A 25,431-nucleotide genomic window follows, 5' to 3' on the forward strand; every position below is an offset into this window, starting at 1 on the left:
TTAAATGGCCCCACATTGTTCTCTGAACTTAAGCATTGGTAATTGACTCATTTGAAGAATAAATGCATTAAATAGAAGCTGCAATCTATAGATAAGTAAAATATTTTGGTGGATAGAAAAAGGTTGATAACATTATTGAAAATTAAACCAGGATATTTTATTTTATTATTTTTGTATTGTTTATTTATTTTTGAGACAGAGAGAGACGGAGCACGAGCAGGGGAGGGGCAGAGAGAGGGGGAGATACAGAATCCGAAGCAGGCTCCAGGCTCTGAGCCGTCAGCACAGAGCCTGACACGGGGCTTGAATTCATGAACCATGAGATTATGACCAGAGCCGAAGTCAGATACTTAACTGACTGAGCCACCCAGGCTCCCCTAAACCAGGACATTTTAATATGGTAGCATAAGGTTATCTTTATCATAAAGATATGCTTTTAAAGTGTTATAGATGAAGAAATGATTATATGAAATATCCCTACTTGTTGGGGAAGGGTAGGATATTGTCATTGTAAGAAGAAATCTGAGTCAAAACTAAAGCCTAAGATGTGCCTCGTGGAAAACACACCTGTGTTTGGTCCATACAGGAAGGCATCTTCTCCTGTCTCTTTCCAAATCTCTAGAGCAGGAGTTCTCAAAGTGTAGTCCTTAGACCAGCATAATCAGCATCACCTGGAAAGTCACTGGAAAAGGTAAATTCTTGGGCCCTACTCCAGACCCACTGAATCAGAGACTCTGGAGGTGGGGCCTGGCAATCTGTATATTTTTTAAAGCCCTCTATGTGATTCTGATGTAAAATAAAGTTTGAGAACCACCTCTCTAAATACATCCTCATTCCCTTCTAACAGAGCATTCTGGGAATGTAATGTACACTTTATAACAATGAAAACAATTACATTACCCGTACTCTTTTCCTTTTAAAATGTAGATTATTTTTAAAAATCTGCTTGGAAATTAACCACGTTTTACATTGAGTGACATGAAGGAGATTGTTGCTAGCATTTAAATTACTTTGTGGTAGGGGACTCTCATTAATTACTTATGTTCTTGGTAGCTGATACTTTATCGAAAGGACCTGTGCTAGCATTAATAAATGCAAACAAAGTGGAAGGTCCTGAGGTTAATGAGATAGTGAAACATTAATCTGTGTTTCTTCTTTAATGTAAAATGGAGATTCATCAGGTTCACTTTGTATGTTTTACATTTGTCTTTCCAGGAAGAACAAAGTATGCTAGCTATGGAAGATGAGGGCACAGTACAGCTCCCATTGGAAGGGCACTATAGGTAAGATATGCGTGGAAAAGCACACCACTTGGAGTCATGAAACGTGTTGTTGTATACTTTACTTAAGAATTGTGAACTGTGTGCATTCCTACAAAGGTTTGTTGAAGCTGTGTCAGAATAGAAAGAAATGGAAGTAGGACTTAGATTACCCTGTCCTAGAACTAAGTTCTGACACTGGTAGCTGCGTGAGTAGGGGCAAGTGGCTGAAAATGAAGGGGGGCAGGGGACTGTTGTCTGAAGTCTTTTCTTCTCATATTTTATAATGTATACAAAAGCTCTAAAAGTATCAGTTGAAGACTGGTCAAGATTCAATTCCAGAATAAATGAGCTAGGTATTCACTACATTGATCCAGTGATCATGTTTGAACTCTGGGAAATGTTTGAACTCTGGGAAGTTACCCCTAAAAAATGGCACTTCCAAAGAGATGATCTATTTCCTGAGTTCAAGGATTCACATCTACCAGCCATTTTAGGAAGTATTTATGTAACTCTCCAAAATATGCCTATCTTCTTTATGCACAAAGACATAACAAAAGAATGCAAATGCCTGTGAGTTATAATAAAAACTTAAAAACATATCTGGGCAAAAATTACGTACAGATATATAGATATTGAAGCACTTAAGGATAATTTAAGACCATGCCAATAAAAAAACAGAGAAAACTTTTCCCTCTGGAAAGAATTTATCATAGTATTTACCAAAAAAATTGGAAAAATCTTCTAGATCTTCAGGGTCTGACTGTAAAATTACATTACCTAGGTTTTTAAAATATAATTATCTACCACCTAAACATGAGAAGGCATTTTATCTTTTTTTAAACAGTATGTAAGTTTTAAAAGCCTGTTGATTGTTTCATTGAATCAATATATTCCCACGTGTGTTTTGTAGATAGATACTTGGTCTCATGTGGTACCCCTCTCAAAAGGATTCTTTGGTTAGATAAATTTCCATACCACATTTCCATTTGGAGATTCATAGTGTATATTGGCATATTAAAGAATCTAAGTAGTGCTGTATGTTTTTTTTTTTAAGTTTAATTTTCTTTAATCAGAATTTTCTTTTCCTTTTTTTTTAAGCTTGTTTTTATTTATTTTGAGAGAGAGAGAGAGAGAGAGAGAGAGAGCGCGCAAATGGGAGAGGGGCAGAGAGAGGGAGACAGAATCCCAAGCACACTTCACTCTGTGAGCACAGAGCCCAGTGGGGGCTCAAACTCATGAACCCTGAGATCATGACCTGAGCTGAAGTCAAGAATCAGACACTTAACTGACTGAGCCAGCCAGGCTCCCCAATCCAGTATTTTCTAAACTCTTTGGCTTACAAGGCTCTTTGTCACATAATATTGTGAAAAACATGTATTCCATATGACATTCTTTTGGAAACTGGTTGATTTCATGCTTTGAGTTACTAGGGGCTGCTGGATTTGAGGAACTAAAAAGAACACTTGTCCAGACTGGGAAGGGAGGGACCCTGTGAGACCCAAGGTTTTGCTCCAGACCTTTGGTGTCTCTCTAAAAAAGTCTAATTTGTTGCCGCCTGTGAACAACCACTGATGAGGGTCATGTGAGGTCAGCCTAGGATTTCTATAGAAGGTGGTTTTTTTTTTCACAGCAGGGTATCTTTTCCTCCTGCAGTAAGAAGAGTGCTGTTTCCTCACTTGAAACTTTCTTTGACTTGGCCTGTAATTTATCTCTGCTTCTATTTGGTTGTGTTTCTAGCCCTGGGAATATTTTAGAGAATTCTGGACATCACTTAAAATTGGTGCCATGTTAAAATGCAAACAAAGCACCCAGCATTGTACGCGCCCTGATGTTGAAGGCCTTTCTAGTCATTTGGAAAGATAGCTGCCAAACACACAGACTGCCTTCATTTATTCAACCAGTATTTATTGAGTGGGCACCAAGTGTCAGGCCCTGCTTGACTCTTGGGGAAACAGTAGCAGATGAATGGTCAAGAATCGTCATCCTCATAAAACTTATATTCAAGTAGAATAGAGGTGGGGGGGCCAAAAATAAAGGCACAAGTAATATGGGATAGTGTTTTAGATGGTGAAAAGTGCAATGAAAACAAAAAGCAAAAGAGGATGAGGGTACTCTGAGTGGATGGAAATAGAGATTTTCTTTTATTTTTTTAAGTTTATTTATTTTGAGGGAGGGGGAGAGAGAGAGAGAGAGAGAGAGAGAGAGAGGCAGGCAGAGAGAGAATCCCAAGCAGACTCCACACTGTCAGTGCAGACCTGACGTGGGGCTTGAATTCACAAACAGATTATACCTGAGCTGAAACCAAGAGTTGGACGCTTAACTGGCTGAGCCACTCAGGTGGCCCAGAAATTTTAAATACAGTAGTCAGCAAAGGCCTGAGTAGGTGACATTTAAACAAAGGAGGGAAAGAGTTGTACCATGTAAAGGAACATCATAGGCAGAAGGCAGGACAAACACGAGGCCCTGAGGCAGCAAGCCCAGAGTGTTCCAGAATAGTCGGGAGACCACTGCTTGTGGCCAGAGTAGAAGGAGCAGGGCTGTAATGGCAGGAGATGAACTTGGAGGGTGAGGGCAGGGACAGAGCCTATGGTCCACTTACCAGGCTTTCTCTGTCTTTTTAATGTTTGTTTGTTTGTTTGTTTGTTTGTTTATTTTGAGAGAGAGAGAGACAGAAAGTAGGGGAGAGGCAGAAAGAGAGAGACAGAGAACCCCAAGCAGGCTCCATGCTGTCAGCATAGAGCACAATGAAGGGCTCGAACTGACAAACAGCAAGTGACCTGAGCTGAAACCAAGAGTCAGATGCTTAACTGACTGAGCCACCCAGGCACCCCTGCCAGGCTTTTTTTTCTAAGTGTGTGAGAGCCACTGTAGCGTCTGAGCAGGAGACTGAAGTTGATCTGCTCGGCTGCGAATGTAGGGGCAAGAGCCCAAGCAGTAAACACACAGAAACTCATCTCTGTAATTTGAAATGAATTAGGAGAACTCTAGCCAAAACCAGTGTCTATATAACTAGAATCTTTTGTTGAGATTTTTGTTTTTCATAGATTTTTAAAAAATAATTGAGAGAACTATTTACTTCTTAATTTTTAACTGTGAAAAATACTGTACAAAGGTATAAGACTGTCCTATATTTAGTTTCTATCACTAGATAACTGCAATTACTTAATTTTTTTAAATTTCATTTTGGGTAAACTCCTATCTAGAGATGATCCATCTGTGATCAATATCTCCGATGAAATGTCAAAGACTGCCTTGTGGAGGAACCTTCTGATGACTGCCGATAACTCAAAAGATAAGGAGTCAAGCTTTCCTTCTAAAAGGTTTGAATTCCAAAATAATGTGAATTTGTACTGATTCCAATCATTTTATGACATGAATCTATTAGGGAAGGAATAGTATTGGTTTCCATTGAATTTAGGTCTAAAATATTTCAGAAAACTCTTCTTAAAAGTAGGCAGAAATTGTAATTGGCACATTTGTTGGTATGTTTTTCAACATCTCCCTTTCAGATTACAAGCTTATTGCAAAACTATGACAGTGGGGAGAATGGTGCTGTAAATGAGTCCCAATGCAGGCCACTTTCGGACATTCATTTGGCCTACTCTTTTGCAATAAAGTTCCATTATATTCACTCATCACCCACTTCCCAGAACCCTCTTAGATATCTGCCCACATTTTGCACTCCCCCATTGTCCTTTCTTAAGCCCCATATGCACATGTAATGGTGATTTTGCACTTAGTATATTTCCAGGTTCCTGTTCCAACTCCCTGAAAATCTTCCCTAACTTCCTTAGTCCAAAACTTTCAGCTCCAGAAAGTTCTATGCATTCATATTTCTCTGTATGCAAACATTACAAACCACTCCTATAGTTGTGGATGCTAAGTTGTAAATGCATGCTGGGGAAGAGTGTGTCCTTAAATATGAAGAGTCATCACAGGATTTCCAACTGAATTTTCCAGAATTTATAAGCGTTCAAACCATCCAGTCTTCTTAGATACTGATCTGAAGAAAAATCTCTGTGTTATGCTAATAGCTCTTCTTATTAAAGAGTGATTGAGGGATTTGGGACAGTGTTTAGTTATTAAGTTCCTTTATTTTCATGACCTTAAATTAACTTTTTCTACTTAATTTTTATATTACATTTTTGTCATAAGCTCCCCTTCCTAATCACTCTAGAAGCTGATTCCCCAAAGGTAAGACCCTCTCCCTCAAACCTATTCCTTGGTTGTATTTCCTGTGTTAAATGGTGTCTTCTAGAAACCTGGTCAGCCTATGTTCTCTGTGTGAGTTTTGGGGAGGCAAAAGGCATGGAGAGGCTTGGGCTTAGATCCAGTATCGGACTGAGTGTTTATGGTGTTCCTATAACTACTCAGCTCTTTAAGAAGGTTGGAAGCTTGAGTGAACTTTTTTTCCTACATGACTTACACAAATACATCATATATAAATCAACAAATCGCACAGCACCATTTTTAGTGATGACATCAAATTTCTATATTGGAAAAAAAAGAAAATTTATCCTTGAATTAAGAAATTGCAAAGCTGGGAGCTTCCATTTATGCACCACATGCTTCCAAACCTGCAAGCTTTATCTGGCTTCATGAGAAATATTTGGAAACATGGGCTCAGAAAAGATGATACATTAGACTTACAGAATATCTCTTGTTGCTGGTTTTTGTCACCCCAAAATGGCATGCTGCTTCAATGTCATCTCTATCCCAAAAAGACAAACAGTGGATGTGCACAGTCTTCTCATCCCAGAAATCTGGAATTAGTCACCTCTCTCTCTCTCTCTCTCTCTCTCTCTTTCTCTCTCCCTCCCTCCCCCTCTCCCTCTCCCTCCCCTCTCTCCCCCCTTCTCCCTCCCTCCCCCTCTCCCTCTCTCCATCCTTAACGACTACTTCTAACACTTAGTCCAAAGGAGGTTAATATAAGTTACTCAGTAGGCTCCCTCAAAGACTTCTGATTGATGTTTTCTGTCTTGTAACAGGGCTTTAAAATCTTCATGTATTTCTTTGCTTGGCTCAAACAGAAGTCATATTTTATTCTAAAACATGCTTTATCTTCCTTCCCCAAAGATCCCCGCTACAGTCTGATAGAGTCATCCTCACAGTAATTCTGTTTTGGTCTTGGAAGAAAATCAGAATTATGAGAAGGGTAATTTCTTAAACCCATTGAAATATGTGCTTATGGACTCGTTCACATTAAAAATATGGCATTTCTCTGATTTTTTTTTAAAAAAAAAATGGGAACTCCAGGTTTATGAGCTCAAAATAAAATGCCAGCCATGAGAATATGTAGAAAATTTGAGACAACCAACTTATAGATTGCTTTTCTTCCTGTACTAAATGGAGCCATAGTACAAACTCCTTCTCTGCTTTTCTTTGGTTCAAGCAAAAAATTTTATGTCATAGTATTTTAGGTACTCCTTAAAGTAAATAGTATAGTCAGGTGATGCTTTTCACCACAAAAAAAAAACTAGTTGTTGTAAAACAATGTAGTGTGCTTTAAGCAGGTTCAGTTTTAATTAGGACCATCCTTTATATTTTGATACAACCACTTGTTTCTTGCTCTTTGTTTTTATTTTTATTTTTGTTTACATTTATTTATTTTTGAGAGAGAGACAGAGTACAAGTGGGGGGAGAGGCAGAGAGAGAATGAGACACAGAATCTGAAGCAGGCTCCAGACTCTGAACTGTCAGCACAGAGCCCGATGTGGGGCTCGAACTCCCAAACCATGAGATCATGACCTGAGCCAAAGTTGGATGCTTAACCGACTGAGCCACCCAGGCACCCCTGTTTCTTACTCTTTGAACATACCTTCCTCCTAACATGAGATTCAAACTATTGTGCAATGAAAGTTTACCTTTAGATGGATTGTCTGTAGCTTTCCAGGTGAAAAATTCCTCTTGGTTAATGGTTAATGTCTTTCATCTTTATAACAGTGAAACTTGGCAGAGTGTGTGGCTTCCAGAAATCCAAAAACCACCAACACTAATAACAACAATACCCTCCCAAAGCCATTGCTTTTTCATGGTGTGTCTGTTGAAGGTATTGAAATCTGATGACCAAGAACTCTAACAGTGTTGTGCCTACTAGAGTATCTCTTGGTACATAAAACTAAACTAAATTAAACCCAAACCTAAAGACCCATTTACCAGGGTCTGTATCTCTTGAGGCCTAAGTTGGCTTCCTTGCGGTTTTTGACACGGGCCCTCTCCTTATTCTCCATCCTGTCCCTTGCTATTGGTCCTGTATGCCTATTAGAGAAGCTTAGATACTTTTCCACAGTGCAGTTGGGAATAGCACTTGTATTTTATCCATCATTTCATCCACCGTTCGTTGTCAACGATATTTTATCTCGCCTGATTGAAAGAAGGATATCAGAACTCACTGAAAATTTGACCACATCTGCAGGATGTCTAATTTGATCCTTGTTCAACAGTGCTGTGCATACACGCGACGAGGTCCTCTGTGGCTTCTTGAACTGGATTGGCAGAAATAGGTCTCGTTAAAAACCACACATTGCATCAGAATAGGCGAACAACTGACACCGAGATTGACATTTCTTGGGAAGGTACCTGGCAACATTAGGAAAAACAGTGCTTGGTGTTGCCTTGGTGGCAGAGGCTAGGCTCTGGGACCATCTTCTCTGCTCCTCTCTGGCTGCCCACTTCCACCACCTTCTTCCATCCTGGATTCTCTTCCTTTGCTGTGATTTCCTAGGCCTATGCCCTGTCATGACTTCTTCGTAAATGTTGTTTGCAACAACTATTTTGGTGTGATCGAAACATAACAGTTTCCTAGATCACTAGTTGGCAGCATGAAGGCAGCGGGTCATGTTCTGCTCTCTCCTGAAATATTATTTCTTTAGATTTTAAAATGTGACTCCTCCAGGGGCAGGGCACTGTCTCATCTCTCTTGTATCCCTTGGTCTTTGCAGAGTACCTGGTACCCAACAGCTATGTAATATGTATCTACTGCAATAGCACATCATAGATGTGCTACATATTTAGTAAATATGTATATTTATTACAATGAAAGTTTAGAACTTATTGGAATCGTGAAAAATGAATGTAACAAGGAAATAAAGACAGTAATAGGCATACAGTAAGAAGATGGGTTCAGGTCAATAATATTTTTCATAGAAGTTTTGAGCTGGATATAAAATTTCTGCTTTATAAGTTTGTTGAAATCTAATCTGACACCAAAGCCACCAGTTTTAGAGAAGGGAAGAAAGCCCTGATCATTTATTCGGTTATTGTTTTGTAACCAACCAGTAGGACCAAAGCAGGACATCAGGAGGAAGCATTATCTGTGAATTAAGTCAACATTCTGAATCTTTTCTCACCACTTGGTGACTAATAGTGCCATTGGGAATGTGCTCATTTATAAAAAGCTTATGGAACTTAGCACTATGCACACAGGAACCGTGCCAGTGTGTCTGCATCTCTAGGGTCTCCTACAGATGGGCTCTTATAGTCTATCTTTCAAAAGATAGGGCCCCACTGCGATTGAGAATGCCAGCTTCAGAATCCTGGCCTTCGAGCTACAAGAGAATTTGGGGACTCATATAGTTCAAATTTACAGATGAGGAAACCAAGCCGCAGAGAGATTAAACAACTAGTCCAAGGTCACAGAGTTCCTTCTTGGCTTCCGGAAACTGAACCTAACCTTCCAGTTCCAAGTCCAGGCTTCCTCCGCTGCCCCATGCCTTCCCTTTTTCACTGGTTTTGTCTGGCGGAAGAGAAGAGACGAGGAGCCAGGTAAAGCCCAAGGAAAAGTTAATTTGAAAAGTAGGATAGCAGCCACTTGTCATATGAAAGGCACTTAAAGTAGAAGGAAGTGAGTCATGCAGATAGAGGAGTTAAAAATACAGAGTTAAGGCTCTCAACACATCATGTGCACACTGTCATCTCTTCTTGTGGAAGGAGAAAAGACAAGGGAGAAAAGTTGCTTTGCTCTGACCTGTAAGTAGTGCGTGCTGAGAAGTGTGGCAGGCATAAACCCGGGTGCCATAGACGCTCGCTCACACCAGCTCGCAGTGCTGGCAGCGTGCCACGGACGGCAGAAGCTGCAGCACTTCTTACCTGATGGCGCCGGGTGGTGGTGACAACTGAGAAGGGCTGTTTCGAGCTTGAATTGGAGGAAAAGCAATTTGAAAAACACACTCGTAGAATGTGTCTAAGTTGTTGACCACTAAGAAAGCTGCGCAGGAGGCCGCATAGAAAGGCGGGGGGGTGGGGTGGGGAGGAGGCTTTAACTGTCACTTTATTACTTGGAGAAGAGTTCTAAAACCAAGGGCTTCCCCACTGGCAACTATCTCATAAATTTAGGTTAAGGGAAGAAGTGGCCAGTGAAACTGTGTGGGTTCTTCCAGCTCGGGGCCCCAGAGGCCAGTTGCCACTCACCCCTTGAATTAGTGGCAGGGAGGGACAGGAGAGGCCCCAGGTGGGGGCGACGCTGCCCTGTGCTGGGGGTCACTGGGGAGTAAGCCATTCTGTGCACCCCCCACCCCTGCCCCGAAGCCTGTATTCTTGCTGTGAGCTTCTCGCACGTGAGCACACTGTTTGAGTTTTCCATGAAAACTGTCAACATGAGAGTAGGAAAAGTGATCTTTGGGAAAATACCAAAAAAATACCCCACGAAGACAGAAGTGGTAGAGTTTTGTTACCAGCTTGCCCGCTGACAAGGTTAATTGGATAGCAGATAAAAAAACAGAAGTCATTTGGGAATGAGTTCATTACAGAAGCAGTGAGGTAAAACATTGTTACTCTGATGGACAGGGTGACGGTCAGTCTTCACAGGTGTGTGGAGGGCAGTGTGTGGGGTGACTGCCTCCCCGACGACAGCGGAGATGTGTCTTTCCAACAGACCATGACATAGTTCTCACCAAAAATCAGGATCCAGTCTGTGCACAAAGGATGAGCCACTCGAGCGAGCCCTGAAATACCTACCGTGACATCTCTTTGGTGTCATTATGATGTCAGTGCTTTCTTCAGACGGGGGCAGGACTGGCATTTTCAACAATTAGCAGTAATTCCTTTGCCCAAATGAGGACCATGGTATTAATCTTGCATGCTTTTGGAACTGTTTAAAAATGTCTGATTTTTGTGTTTTAGTTACTGTTTTTTGAATTTCTCCCTTTCTGCAGTTCTTGGTTTCCATCTCACCGAGTGCAGGGGGTTGTAATTGTTGCTATCTAGCTATGCTTCGCAGCATGAAAGAGCAATGCTAAGGGCCCATGTGGTACTTTGGGGCTGATGGGTTTTGTGTCTGAGCAAGCAGACCTCACAGTCTCCGTGCTGGATTGCAGTAATACATTTCTCCTTTTCTTCCCCCTGTAGCATTGAAAGCCGAAAAGAGAAGAAAGCGGACTCAGGGAAAGGTGTTGACAGGGAGACTTGTCTATGACTTGATCTTCAATTTATTTTTTACATATATATGAGAAGAGCACCACAATTATTAATAAAACTGCTTTGATCATGTATTGTAAATTCTGTCTCTCATCCCAAATCCACCTTCACACTGTAAGTAGTGCAATAATTTGTTTCATTTCTGTGTTTAAACTTCTGAACAGTGAGATACCCTTGTGAGCATATACAATAGCTAATGCAAGAATCTGTGTGCTCCTTGCTGTATGTTAGACATTTGTAAACACTGGATTCTCATCATTGGTTTTATGAGAGCAATAGCTTTCTTAAAGAGATGTCATATTTACCTAGTTTGTATTTTCCTACTTTAGTGACCTGAAGCTACCTGGTCATTTCATTCAGCAGAATTTTGAAAGGTAGTCTTACTTCTTTTTATTTTTTTATAGCTTAGCGTTAGTGACTTCTTTCAGAAGACCCCAATCGAAAAGTTTGTTTGGAAACATTTTTTAATAATTGTATTTATGCATTTCCTTGATTTATTACGATACATTTAATACGTAAGAGTTTATATATCTAACTAAAACTTAAAGTCCTTTGAAAAAATACATAGAACCTGTTCACAACTTGTTTAAAAGAATCAGAAACTAATGCAGAGAGTCAAGTAGTGGTCGGTTAGTGATTCAAGTTGTGATCACACCATCAAATACTAGGCTTGTATGAAATACTTCTGGAAAACTTTGTAAGTTTTGTGAGATTTTCAGTATAAATCTTTATCAGAAATATGCTGTTAAATTTCTCTCCCACTAAAAACAAATGTTTTCCAAATAAACCTATTATACACACTCGTGGAAGGCCACATGGTGAAGCCTCGTACGTGAAATTTCACTCCCCAGTTACTCTGCTGCTAAAGGTCACGTACTGCTTACTGCTGCTTCTGAATCATGTTCTAATGTTAGGCTGACAGGTCTCCAACTGTAATTTTTTCCTTCTGCAAAGCTCTTTTCCACTTTTTAATTGAATGCATGTTGTAGAAAAATAATCTTTTAAATGAAAATTTCAGATTCTGTTTGAGAGGGTTCTGTAGATATTTCAGTCCATCTGAAAGAATCCATTTTTACTGAGCTTGTACAAGAGGAAGCAAAGTTAAGAATTTCCGAGCATTACTAAAAATACAGTATTTCATTTCTTTTTAGATGAATGTGAAGTTAATAAAGATGGAATCTTATAGTGCTCTTGTTTCCTAAGAATCACCAGTGATCACCAACCTTATAATCTGCGGTGTTCTATTTTACAATAATTCAGAGCCCTGTGGCTTTTCCAAACTATTAATTACATATTTTGTGTATAACTGCATATGAACAGTGAAAAAAAAATCCTCTTGTGATTAAGCTTGTGAGGGAAATTTAAAAAACCCAACAAAGCTTCCATTAGGTTCAACATTTTGATACTTTCTGAAAATTCCTCTCACAGTCTTTTGAGGAGCCATCTCTTTTACGGAACATAAACCTAAAAACATATACAGATAATTTGCAGTTAATAAAATCTGTGTTTATAAATGCCAAGGAAAAACACAGAAATTTTCCATTCCAAATGTGTTGCCTTTGTGTGTTTTATAATACAGATACTACATTGTAAACATTCCCATTGTTTTATGATTTAGACTAGCTGTGCATGCCAGTCAGTCCTAAAAGCAGCCTCCTAGTGTTTTAATACATTAATAACCATTCTGTTACAAATGATCATAGTGAATTTAGACCTTCACATGATCACTTATTTGAATAAGCAATCATATCCAATGAAATTCTGTATTTCTGAGTATTTTTATAGTTATTTTGTTCTCGTGTGAATTTTAATGCTCTATGTCAATCCTAATATTTTGAAATCATATAAAATATAAGAAAAAAATGTAGTGTTATATATTTCCTCCTAATCTCCTCAGATTCCTGGTCAAAATTACTGAATATCTTGAATGTAATTTATTGCAAAGTTCAAGTAATGTGTAAATGTGACTAGGATATTGTGTTTTTCACAACTAAGAAATGTTATGTGGAAATAAATATTTATCCTAATTAATTTCCTTGCACATTTTAAATTGTGATGCAAAGTGTCTTGTCTTTTTTCTCCTTAGTGTTAGTCAGTAAATCGATGTAGAACATTTTGATTGTTTGAACGTAATATTTAAGTTTAAACACCCCTGTGAAGAAAATTTGGTGATGCAGATATTTTAAGAGTGTTCAGACAATTTGAACCTTATGAACAGAATATTATGAGAGCTATAGTAGGATATATCTCTTCATTTTTCCAGAAAGCAATGAATTGGGTGCAAATGGCATTGCTCCCAGACTAGTAAAACCTTCCAAGGTCTTTGGTAGGCTTTCCCATTATTAGAACTCCATAAACTTCGGTTTTTACCCCCCCCCCCCAACTCTCTCTCTCTCTCTCTCACACACACACACACACACACACACACACCCACACCATGGGAAAAGCATTTCCTAAAATTTCTCTCCTCCCTGTTACAATGGGTCAGATGGGGCTATTTTTCTTTTGTAGCCGTCTGCCGGTATGTTATAGAAGTAATTACATTCAGAACTTGAATGTACTTCAGTATTTTTCTCTTGATTCGTGAGTATACTTTATAATTGCTACCATTTAACAGCCTTTGATACTGGGAAGTTTTTCCCTAAATTTAATCTATCTCCTTGGTGTGTAGTTTAAATTCATAGCTTGATAGAAACTCTCCACTGACAATTCACAAGCCACTTCTATTTCAACACAATCCCTAGATCTAGATCTTTTAGGATTTTTCTTGGCTCTTAAAAGTGTGGCTCATTTTTTTTTTTTTTTTTTTTTCTATCTGCACTGATCTACCTCTGTTCCTGCTTAGCTGTAGCTGTTCACTCCTGGTCACCTGATTATTTTACTATTGTTTCAAGATTGCTACCCAAATGTTCTAATAAACTATCTCATATATTCATCAGTTGAAAGGAAATGAGATTTACAAGCATTTGAAAATTGTATGAGAGCGATTTGGATATATGATTGTCTAAATTTCCATTGGGAAAGATTACTTGTAATCAGTCCCCTCGAAGAAGCCCAGTGTTCAAGGATTGCTTACTTTATTTTTGAGTATCTCTTTGGTTGTTTTCCTCAGAAAGCTGCAGCTCACTGATACAACTCCAGTTCAGCTTCTGTTGGTGTACTGGCCACTACTTTTGACCTGGAACTTTGAAAAGAGAACTGTGGTCCTTGCTTCCAAGGGCACAGTAGATACATAGCTAGAGCACAATGCGGTATGTACTGAGTTGGCTGCATAATGAAAGCAGAGAATAACTTAAAGATGGAACTTTGAGTAGGGCAGAGTTTGAGGAAAATGTTATATAAGAGGTAGCATATGAATTAGGATGGAAATAGGGAAGGAAACCTACTCCAAGAGCTGCAAAGATTCTCAAACACATGCCAGTATTGAAATAAAAATGAAATAAAAATGAAATAAAAAAGTAAAGCTATATGGTGTAACCGGAGCCTGACATATTTGATGTATGGCATATTTGGAACCAAGCAAACAGCCCAGGATGGTGGAGTGTTAGGAGAGTAATGAAGACCTGTGAGAAAAGGTAGAAATAGATGTTGATCACTTCTATTATAAAATGATGTTAAATTGTATATTATGATCTTTGCCCTTTGTCCGTTAAAAGTTTTGAGTAATGGAGAGGCATGGATTTTTGGAAAGATGAATCTAGCAGCGCAGTGGAAGTCGACTATAGTGGGGGACAAAGTGGAATCATTTCCTTAGGGATCCAGGGTGACTGTGAGGCTCCAAGCAAACACTCTGTGAGTGGTCTCTAAACTTTTATTGTGACTGAAACCCAACAGGCTGAAGCATACTCCTTAGGTATGTAGGTAACTCCAAATACAATAGTTTTACTATAAATGTTTTCATGTAGAACATTCCTTTATATGATATGTTTTGGGTTGTATCTGAAAAAAAAAAGTTCTGAAAAGCATGGTATCAATAGTAATCCTGAGACTATGAAAGAAATGTAGGTGTAGTACAAAATTCAGCCAATGGCAGCCCGTATGAATCCAGAAACCACCTTTCCCCGCCCACATTTTCACCCCGCTCATCTCATAGTTCTTACCACGGACTTAGCTTTGTACGTAGATTCTCTTGCTTCTGGTGTGTGTAGTTCTAGATTTCTGCCATGTGACTTATTCTTTCCATTTGTTTATAAGTTCCTTAAAAATTAGGAATAGCGTTTTATCCCTTCTTTGTAACTTTCCAGAGCCTAGGTCTGTGTTCGGATTTTTCTCCAGCTGGGAAAGGCTGCGGACAGAATCCTGAGTAAAATATATCACAAAATGCTGCTGCTCATCTTATTAAGAATGTATTAAAGATCCAAGAAAAGACTCTCGCTGGTATGGCAGTATAGAAAGCAAAAACGAATGCTTACTGAACACCTTTGTGTACCCAGCACCTGTAGACACAGACACCTAAGGTGGGGAACTGTGTAATCTATGGAATCATCAGTGGAGTCATAAACCAAGATAAAAAGCTCAATAGCCGTGAATAGGAGGAGGGGAAGAGTGGGGTTGAGGGTGCGTGCATGGATACAATGCCGGCATAGTGTATGCACAACTCTTCACAGCAAGGCAAAAATTCTGTGAAGTAGGTGTTTTTGTTCTTCTTTCAAATTAAGAAACTGGGGTTCAAAGAGAATAGCGCTCTTGAAAATGTTTCTCGCTTGAGTGGTGCTGCGGAGATTCTAACCCATGTCCACCTTATCCAGGCTGCAGTGCACTGAGTCTCCAGCAGGAGGCGAGGAGCGACTTCCGCCCTCCTTAACAAGGTACTCCTTCCAGGTCACGCAACCAGAATCAAGTTAAGATGAGTAATATTTCTTAGTATGTTACACTTTCTTTGTGACTCATATTTTTGTGATTAACACTGGAAACAAAACTTGCCCGATGAAGTTCTTTGCTCACAAGTCACAAGTATCATGACTTTGGAGAGGAGAAGCTTCATGAAATAATCAGGGTTTTGGTTATTTGATGGGTCACACTTCTCACCAGATACGTGTTTTAAATAATTTGTTTTAAATTGGGATGAACTGTTCAGCTGAAAGATTGTGAAGAATAACAAATTTCGTTGAGCTTGTGGAAGTTTAAAGTCTGTAACACTAGAGAAGATACCCTTCTCAATTTAGCAGTGGGGAAATTACTTTTTTTTATTAATTCCAGTTCTCAAGTTTAAATGTTAATATTGTCACAGGTGACATGCGGAAAGATGATAAATTTATACTGAGCACGACATTGGTCTTACTAATAATACCTTGCTCTGAGCTTTTCTTATGGGCAGTGATGGTATGCTTTATTACTTACTTTCGTCTCTCATTCTCAATCACCTATATACCTCAGACATACTGAATACACACTGCAGACCATTGAGGATGTGTGTAAAAAGGGTCTCGGACACTGCTGAAAGAACCACAAAGTTGACAACAAAATTCTCTTTATGAAAAAAGCCATCCTTGTGTTTTGGTATGTTTTTCATTTAGAACTTACTGCATCTTAAATATTGTGCAAATCTAGTAGTTTTATAAATTGCAATTCTCACGTCAACTTAGCTCAAAAGCAGCAAATACCAAGTAGTAGCATTGGTAGCTTCAGTGACCACCTGTGAATAAGAAAGAAAACGCCTGGAATGACGTACAGCCGAAAATGCCTGGAATGACATGACATACAGCCTGACGTGATAATTGATCTTTATGGTGGTGGCTTTAGAGGATGAACTGATCTATGCCTTCTGTTTGCGAAGACATGGAGGTATATCATCCTTTTTAGCAAGGTTTCCAAAAATGTCCATAAATAATTTTCAAGTGACTTTCTAAAAATCGTGAGCAAAACGTAAAAGCAAACTCTGGATCTGTAGAAGAGATGTGACTATCGCTCCTTTCCTTTGGTGTATGTGCTGCTCCTGGGCACTGCTGAGCTCCAGCAGGTTGTGTGTGATAGGAATCTTAGCATCCGTGCACCTGCCGAGGCCGCAACTGTCAATGGCAGGCAAGTCTTCACATTTTGGTACTGCACTTCGTTTCTGTGTGTCTCCAGCTTAGCCTCAGATGAAGTTTATCTCTAAGTTATTTGTCAACGTCTTTACCTTCTTTTCCCAATAAGCCAATTTAAAACTCTTATTGGAGAGTAACTCTTGCCCTAGGAGGGCCAAATGAAATCTACTTTAACTTTTGTAACCCTCATTATATGAAAGATACATGCTAGAATTTTTTTATTCCTTCTGAGCGCCAGAGAAAACATTTAACATGTTTAGAAACTACTGTTGTACTATATCAGATGTTACACAGGGGTCTTAATATCTGTGTAGTATCTGATACTATATAACACCTACTATTGTATAAAATAGTCTTACTGATTTCTGTAAAATATCTGAGGTTGTGCAATATCTGATGTTAACATCTGATACTGCCAAATGGTCTGAATATCTGTACAACATCTGATATTGCACAATATTTGGTTTCAATTAAAAGAATTTCTACTTGTTTTTGTGACTATTCAGTACAGGGTGTGGACATATGATCTATGACTACTGTTTCTAGATATAGAACTCTGCAGGGATTGGCCCATTCATGATGATTGAACTCTATTAAGAAATAGAATTATGACAGGGGCTTTATAGGTTTGAAGGTCGATTTATGTCTCTAATGGGTGAGTGGGATTTGAGACTTAAGGTGAAGCTCTTCAATGACATGGTCCCGAAGTACAACTGAAGCTGAATTTCACAACCCTCTGTCCATTCCTATGTGTGACTCACTGGTCTTATGTTGAATTGATAGATTTTTTTCCATTTCTTCTACTTTTAGATTTTTATGCTGGAGCTCAGCCTGAGATAACTTTTTCCAGCAAATGGTCTGAAGCTAAGTCTGAGTTCATAAAATCAATTTTTTAAAAATGAGGCCATTTTGCAGGTAACGGAACAAAAAAATCACATTTCCTCAGTTATCTGTTAGGCTAAATTCAGCATCTGAAATCTATGCTTTCATTAATATAGATGTGTCAGCCACAAATAATTCAACCCTTAAGTAATTGAATTTTTTCTTAACCTATACTGAGATGATATTGTTGATGTTATTTGTTCCTATAATATGAGCGTCATCGTAGTTTCCTGGAATAAAATTATAAATTACATAAAAAATAAAAATTATTTGGGTTTTTCAAATGCTATATATGTATGTGTGATAACAAATTATATATGTATTACATAAAAACCCTATGAACTGCTTAATTTAACACATTTTTATGTATCTGGCTTTTTTTTTTTTTTTTTTTTTTTAACAAAAACTGAACTCTCTCCATGTTTACAAGGCAGTCTGGGATAACAAGCAAAATAAACAAGAGCCTTTCTGGATAAGCGTGTCCATATGCCAGTGTGGTTTAGGTCTCATTCAAGACACAAAATGCATTACCTCTGAAAAAATGAAGGAACATTTATTCGACAACCAGGAGAAATTCCACAGGATGTAGAGCGGGAATAATAATACATCACTTTGCGGTTTATTTTCAGTTTTTAAAAACAAGTCCAAGGAAGTTAAAATCCCCTTTTAATTAAGACGCTCAAAGAAATGACATGAGAAAAACTGATGCAAGGACTCCTTCAAGTTAGAATATGTGATACAAATATTTTCATCTTTTAACAGGGCAACCTGATGTGCTCATGTCTCAGTTCCAGGCTGCCTCCCTCAGCAGGAAACATCAGTATTTTATGAAGCCCGTTGGCAGTACTTTCCCCTCACCCTTGCTGTGCTTTCGTAGCACCTGTAGCCATAACCAGCACCTGCGGGCCTTGCTTGGTTGCCAGTTTCCTTCTCATTTCTTTGGAGTCTATTCAACTGCTGTGGTTTTACTTAGAAGTCGGTGCTTGCATTTATGATTTCCTGAGACTGGTTAAATAATCTTTCTCAGAAAACCGTGCCCATCTAGCTGTGAACAGCTCTCCTCCAAGAGTTGCTGACCGTAGTCTGGTCGGGTCATTGGGCTCGGACTTGACTTCCCAGCCATGCCTCCTCACTTCTTTCCCTAACCCTCCCTCTCTCACCCCCGCTTCAGGGACATCACTGCGTTCCCTTTAAAGAAGAGAGCACGCATGGGCTGGTCCAGTTAGAAAAAGATGAACGCTTCCCAGGGAACCTGTGCAGAGCTCCCATACGAACAACTCCTAGTTGTTGTTTCAGCAACTGATGTGGTAATGATTTTAAATAATAAACAGAAACAGACGGAATACTTCAAACTTGAGGAAGGTAATAATCTGTCGTGAAGACAGAAGTCCCTTCTTAGGGTTATAGATATGAAATTTGGGAACAAGAGTAACGCTGAATTTCTCGATTTGCGTGTACTTTTTTTTTCCACGATCATAACAGTGCAGCTTTGAGACAGAACAAAAATGGCTTTCATTGAGGTTTGGCAAGCCGTTTGAGGTGCTAAGGTAAAGAGAAGCATTGTTTTATGAAGTGGCTCATGTGGGTGTATATGTGTTGGTGGGCTGGGCCGCTGGCAATTCCATGGTCTTCGTCCGTATACCACTGCAGAGGAAGAAAAAGGTCAGAAGTAGGAAGCCAGTTGTCTCTTTTGAAAAAAAAAATAATTCAAATAAGCTCTCAACAAGCATACATAGAATTAAAACATTATTTTAAGGATATACACATGTTCTAATGAAACTGTCCAAGTCCATTTTAAGATCTGGCTCAAAGGCCCCAGAACCACATCATGCATAGGAAAGAATGTTTATCCCATTAAGCACACTAGTTTTAATTAAGTGTTATCAAGTGTCAGATTACTCCTACACTGCAGTGAGAGAAACGATATTAGAATAAATGAGTTTGTTAAAAGCACTCGTATGCACTCCTATGTTACCAAGGCGCTAGAAAAATCTATTTCAATATTTCATATATGTTTAACAGGAGGTCAAAAGTCAAATGTATTATTTGCAAACACACTTTGATTTTTCACTGGAATTTTCTATCTGTGTGTCTGATATTTATGAAAGAGCTGACCCGAGGCAAAAATTTATCAATTCATCCTACATTAAATAAGTGGGAAGTCACTACCGGGCAACCATAGAGTATGGAGACATAAATGAACTTTAAAAAATTGCCTAATTAAAGCATTGTTTCTCTTCTTTGAATAGTAGACAAATAAACCTCGACCTCTTAAAAGAATCTGACCCAAAAGATATATACCAGGTTTGGGGTTTGTTTTTTTCATTTGTTTGTTTTTGGTATCAAATAACTGCTCCACTCCCATATGGTGGGCACCCTTTGAACTGATCACAGAGCAAAGGGTGTGTGTGTGAGAAGACAGTGAAGGAAAGCAGGTTTTCTAGCTGATACAGGCAAGAAAGCGATTTACACAAAAATATTTAGTGTAACACACATACACGTACATATAAATATACACACATACATACATATTTATATGTTGGTTATATACACACACAATCTCTTTTTCCTTCTTGACCTGAAAAGGTCTATTGCAGAAAATGAATTTCACTTAATATCTAGAAGCATCCTTCTATATAGGCAACAACAGCTCTAGCCATTTCCAACTCCACAAAACAAGCCTAATTGTTCATTACCTGTGGCTGTTCAACAAAAGGTAACATTGTAATTGCAAAGCGGCAGCCGTGCTGATTATTAATGTCCCACTGGTGTTAGAATGGCTAGTAATACATCCTAGACAGAAATGGATTTCCATACTGGAGCTGAGCTATTATCATGCTGGTTCCACTTTAGAATTGGTCTGCCACACATTTACTAAGTGATTACTTTTGAATCAAAACAGGGAGAGACTGAACAACCACATGGATGGGAGAGCAGTGTTTTGACACTCCCCAGATATGCAATATTGTGCTTCTCAACCCCCAAGTCTTTAATAGTATTGAATACTACTCTGCCTATGGCTTTAAGGATATCACTTCCAGCTTCTTATTGGAAAAATAAAAACCCTTTTAATTCTGTCCCTGTGTCCTGGGGCTGCTTGAGGAGAAGGAGCCCAGAGAGGGGCAACTAGACCCCACCAGCAAGTTCCCTCCGTTTCCACCAAGTTTTGCTGTACCATTGCTTGGAAATCCACTCCGGCATCCACGAGGGCTTTGGAGATCTGAGCTGACTGCTGAAAGTGAACGTTATCTGCAAAGAGAGAAAGGAATCATAAAGTAACTAATAGCAGCTCCTTTTCTGATAGGAAGGGTGGGAAAGGCACAAGAAGAAAGGGACTATTTGAAGTTCTAGGACTTAGCATCCCATTTAGCCCAAGACAAGTGAGTTGTGGAAAGCAACACTGTTTTATTGAAGTAAATGTAACAGTCTTGCCCCTCATGCTTTTGTTTTGTCAGTAGTGAAATTGCAAACCTGTCTGTGATACTAAAAAGTCTAATTAACTGAAACTCACCATCTGCTGTTCCATGAATAAGGAGGTACTCAACTTGTTTAAAATTTTCAGCTCTGCTCATGACTGTTGAATTCTGGAATTGGGAAAAAGAATGTCATTATTCAAAAAAAGATCTGCCATAAACTGATTTTTCACTTCAGTTTACAAAATAAAATGTTTTCAGCTGGGGCCCCCTTTGATACAAAATATAGCAAACCGATATTTAAGCAAATGCTGTCTCCATGCATGGCAGAATGCACAGCATGCCCTGTGCCTGGGAGACAGGACTGGAAAGGGAGGATGTCACATCTTCCCTGCACACGCAGGCAGAGGGCACCTGCCACCAGGGCTGCAGGCAAAACCCCTTGAGTCCCAGATCCCAGATTGGCTGTGTCCTATGCATTAGCACAGGGCAGAGTCTCATATTAGCAATGTATGTTCCATGGGCTTATGCTGTAGTTCAGCCAAAAAGTGTATTGCCATGGCAACCATGTGTCACATGGTGCCATACATGCTACATTTCAAAGAGCCTGTACATAGCATTTGCAACTGAACATACTCTGCAATATGTCACATGAACTTTGGTCCACATTGCTAGGCAATGAATGAGGAGCAAGTATTACCTCTTTTGGAACAGATGTTTCAAGCCTAGGCAAATGTAACATATGGGAGGGGAAAGGGGTGAAAAAGATCAAGAGTGGCCTCAGAAAATCAGTGGGTTGTTGTTATCTGCCTCATTCTGTATTAGGGAAAATCCTGCTATCGGATCAAGCCATTCCCAAATCAGCCAGAGAAATAGGGCAAAACATTGAGAGGTTAGCTTTTTGAAGACTGGCCTCAGGCAGGCAGGACTTCTAGGATGGGGGCGGGGCCTTCATGGTCATCTCCTCTTGGTTTGGGGACGTTTACAAAGCTGGGATGAAGGTACAAGTGTCACACAGACATCCTAGTGCCTTTGGGAGGGGGGTGAGCTGGAGTTGGCTTCTATTGTCTCCTTATGGGTCGGACAGAGGAAGGGCCAGTCATCTTCCCACAGCTTCAAAAATCATCCAGCTATGTCTTCTGCATCTCGGGAAGTCCAAGTCAACGTTACGAGTGCCAAGGTTTGTATTCCACAGACATCTTTGTAGCTAACGCCAGCTTCGTATTTTTTGATGGGAACCCCGAAGGTCTGGCAGGAAGGGGATGGGGCTAATGTGAGAGGCTTTGTGTTCTATCCCGTTTCAACATTGGTGAGCTGTGCACCTGGAGGCATGCTGCTCCCTGAATCCTGTTTTCTGTGAAATGGGAATATTTGTAAAAACGCTGCTCTGCTCAATCCTGCCAACATTCCTGTGAAAGAGGTCTGTAGAAACCCTCCTTTCTCCATGGAGGCTCCCAAATTCAGAAGTGAGGAACTTGCACTAGGTTACACCTGTAGGAAGTGTCCGCTGGGCACGGAGTCTGACGGCGGAGGCTTTCGCTTGCCTTGCCGGGCTGAGGCCACTAAAATTCCCAGCAGCTCATGATGTGGTCTTCCAGCAGAGGAGCAGGGAGAAACAGGCTGTTAAGTGACGGTCATGGAATCTGTAACGCGCAAGGACACCGGGTATCCTTCGCGCTGGGTTCCCACGCCTTCTCAGGATGAACTAAGCCAGAGGGAGCTGGTCTGCACAGCCCTGCGAGACTCGGCAGGCGTGTTTTCCCACGAGGCCGCTGATGCGGAGCCCTGAGCGGTTTCTTCTCGCCAGAGAGGGAAGGGTCGAAATCACTCTCCCCCGAAGCACAGAGTAGGATTCAAAGCTTGAGGAGCTGGAGGCTGGGGCTTGAACACTGCCCGCGAACAGGGAACGGCCGTCGGTAACGGGAGCCCCAGGCCCTGGCGCTCCCGTCGGCGTCCCCCTGAGCAATCCTTGCTGCCAGCCCTGCTCATGCCCGGCGGCTTCCTCCACGTCGGGCCGCCCCCCATGAAATCCAGCGCTCTGCTCACCCACCGCGCTCAACTTCGCCGCCGAGACCTGACCCACAGGGACAGCCCCGGCACTTCACCTCACCTCCCAAAGCCCCCACGGGGCCTTCCTGGCTTGGCAGCGTGAACAGCAAAAGCTGCTCCCACAACCTCCACGAGCCATAAAACTGAGAAATGTCATTGAAACACGGAGTAATAGTTAGGAGACATATAAATACGCAGGACAGTTAGCAAGGAATGTGATAACTACTGGAGTTTGGACCAAAACAGTTTCTGGCTGCCTTTTTTTTTTTTTTTTTTCTTAAATGGAGTGAATACAGGCTGAAAGAAGACAATTTTTATAAACAAGTAAAACCCTGAGCCTAAGATAAATGTTGTGATGTACACACTGTAGCTGTGATGAACTAGACATGGTGAGAAATGCAACATACTGAGAAAAAGACGAAAACTGTGATAAAAGTGTCATGATGCAAATTGTTTTACATTAACAATATTACACTACAAAGAAAGAAAGACAAATACTTTAATGCGGCAAGAGAAAAATAAAACAAAAGCTTCCCCTGCAACTGGGAGGTAGGTGTGCCTTTTCCATGCACGGTCCCCCTGCTCCCAGGGACAAGCCTCAAGAGGGGCCTCCCTGCTCCAGGTGGACGGCTGGGCAGGAGCGGGCGGCCTGGAGGCCCACACCCGCTTTCAGGCCCTCAGGCTGCAGAGAGCCTTTCTCCCCCTCCCACCCCCGGCCCAAAGACGTGGCCGCATCACCCTCGCCTCTGGCACCACGGATCATCCGCTACTAGACCCAAGAATCCTGGCTTCTCAATCAAGACAGACCCTGGGCTGTCCCCTGTGTGGGACACTTGAACCTGTGGAAGGCCTCGCCCCAAGCCAGAGGAAGAGAGGACATGTTCACTGAACATGTGGTTAATGATCAGAAATAATATCATTGTGCTATTTTAACCCACTGGGATAGGATAATCCCCATTTGCCTATCGATGGCAACAGAAATAGCAAAGGAAATGGATGACTAAGTTAGAAGCCGAATAGTCTATCACCAGCTACTAAAAAGGAAGCTCAGAGTGATAAACGGGCGAGGATGCAATGGTGGTGCGGTTGGCACTCTCCCGAGGCTAGAAACTTCCGGAGAGCCCCGCTGTCAGCAACAGTCTGGCAAAACGAAGTGGGAAGGATTGGTCCAGTGGCTGTGCCGATTCCACAGCATCTCTGTGAGGAGCTTTTCCTTCAGCCCTAAGAAGAACCATCTGTAGCTGCTTGTTGGATCATGCTGGTTCCTCAGTCACCTTCCAACAAATACATCTTTGTATTTTTGAAATAAAGAGAGAGTTGATGAGAACGGGGAAGGAGTGTAAGAAACAGAAGTTCTGACAATTTGAAGCTACCCTTTATGCCATCGAGGAACCAGAAGGACAGTCTGCTTCCTGAGGATGACGGTGGCAGTTGCCACATTTTGAAAGCTGACTTCGTGGCAGGTGCAGGTGTATCATTCAGTCCTGTCAATAACCCTGTGGGGTAGGTTTGACTATCCCCATTATCCAGATGAGGAAACTGAGGCTCAGAGAAGTCAAGTAATCTCTCCAAGCTCATACTGCTAGTCACGGTGGAAGTCAAATCTGAGTACAGGTCTAACTCCAAAGTCTCTCCCCTTAGCGTTATGTCCCAATGTCCCTTCACATCCCAGCCAGCAAACTCATCACCATTTCCACATTTCTGTAGAAAAAGCAAACAGCCACTGGTCTAACAGCCAGCCAGCACCTCAGTGAGCTATTACGGGCATACCGACTTCCTCAATGCATTCCCCAGCTTGCAACCAAAACCTTGTAAAGAGCATGAACTAATGCTAATTTGGGAAGCACCATTAACGCCACAGAAAACAGAGGCCACGGAAATGTGTTAAGAAAAAAAAATGAATCCAACCCGCTCTGTCGGATGTTTTACTTGTTTACGTCTATCAAACAACTGTATCCATGAGATGCCAAGGAAAGAGAACCCATCAACCCGACAGGGGGCCCTACCTCAGGCCTCACCAAGCAACACTGGCTTCTTTAAAGATCACACAGCAGTCAACATTTTATCAGCACTCAACAAACAAGTTAAGGTTTGGCTTAAATCTGAAGGTCTCTCTCCCTTTGGCATATTCTGGGATAATAGAACAAATGTCAAATCAGTACAAGATGGCATATTTACAAAATTGCACCCTGTTTTGCATAACCTAACGATGCAGCAGTTCTTAAGGATTGAACATTTCAAATCTGCTAGCAGAAGACTGCCAAATCTATGACTGTTTCATACACTTGCCAAAAGCCTATCAAATTTTGAGCAAAATGCAAAATAAATCTCCTCTACAAGTTAAATCAGTCCCTTCTGTGTGTTCCAGGCTGCCCTCTTCTCTTG

At 40.6% G+C, this 25,431-nt stretch overlaps 2 protein-coding genes across 3 annotated transcripts in view; one reads left to right on the forward strand and one right to left on the reverse strand.

Annotated features, from left to right (window-relative positions):
• SLC4A10 (solute carrier family 4 member 10) overlaps positions 1–10,999 on the forward strand; it is a 188,251-nt gene extending 177,252 nt beyond the window's left edge. For both annotated transcript variants that reach the window (XM_042997242.1, XM_042997241.1), the window contains exons 22-24: positions 1,216–1,283; positions 4,466–4,582; positions 10,608–10,999. In XM_042997242.1, coding sequence (XP_042853176.1) covers positions 1,216–1,283; positions 4,466–4,582; positions 10,608–10,674 — 252 coding nt within the window. In that variant the 3' untranslated portion in view covers positions 10,675–10,999. The remainder of the gene's footprint in view (positions 1–1,215; positions 1,284–4,465; positions 4,583–10,607) is intronic.
• A 7,117-nt stretch (positions 11,000–18,116) lies between these two features.
• The window catches only part of DPP4 (dipeptidyl peptidase 4), a 78,341-nt gene continuing 71,026 nt past the window's right edge, over positions 18,117–25,431 (reverse strand). The window contains exons 24-26 of the mRNA XM_007078452.2: positions 21,096–21,168; positions 20,760–20,833; positions 18,117–19,228 (exon numbers count right to left, since the gene is read on the reverse strand). Of these exons, the coding sequence (XP_007078514.1) occupies positions 19,127–19,228; positions 20,760–20,833; positions 21,096–21,168 (249 nt within the window). The 3' untranslated portion in view covers positions 18,117–19,126. The remainder of the gene's footprint in view (positions 19,229–20,759; positions 20,834–21,095; positions 21,169–25,431) is intronic.

Source organism: Panthera tigris, chromosome C1 (assembly GCF_018350195.1).
Source record: "Panthera tigris isolate Pti1 chromosome C1, P.tigris_Pti1_mat1.1, whole genome shotgun sequence".
Lineage (NCBI taxonomy): Eukaryota > Metazoa > Chordata > Mammalia > Carnivora > Felidae > Panthera > Panthera tigris.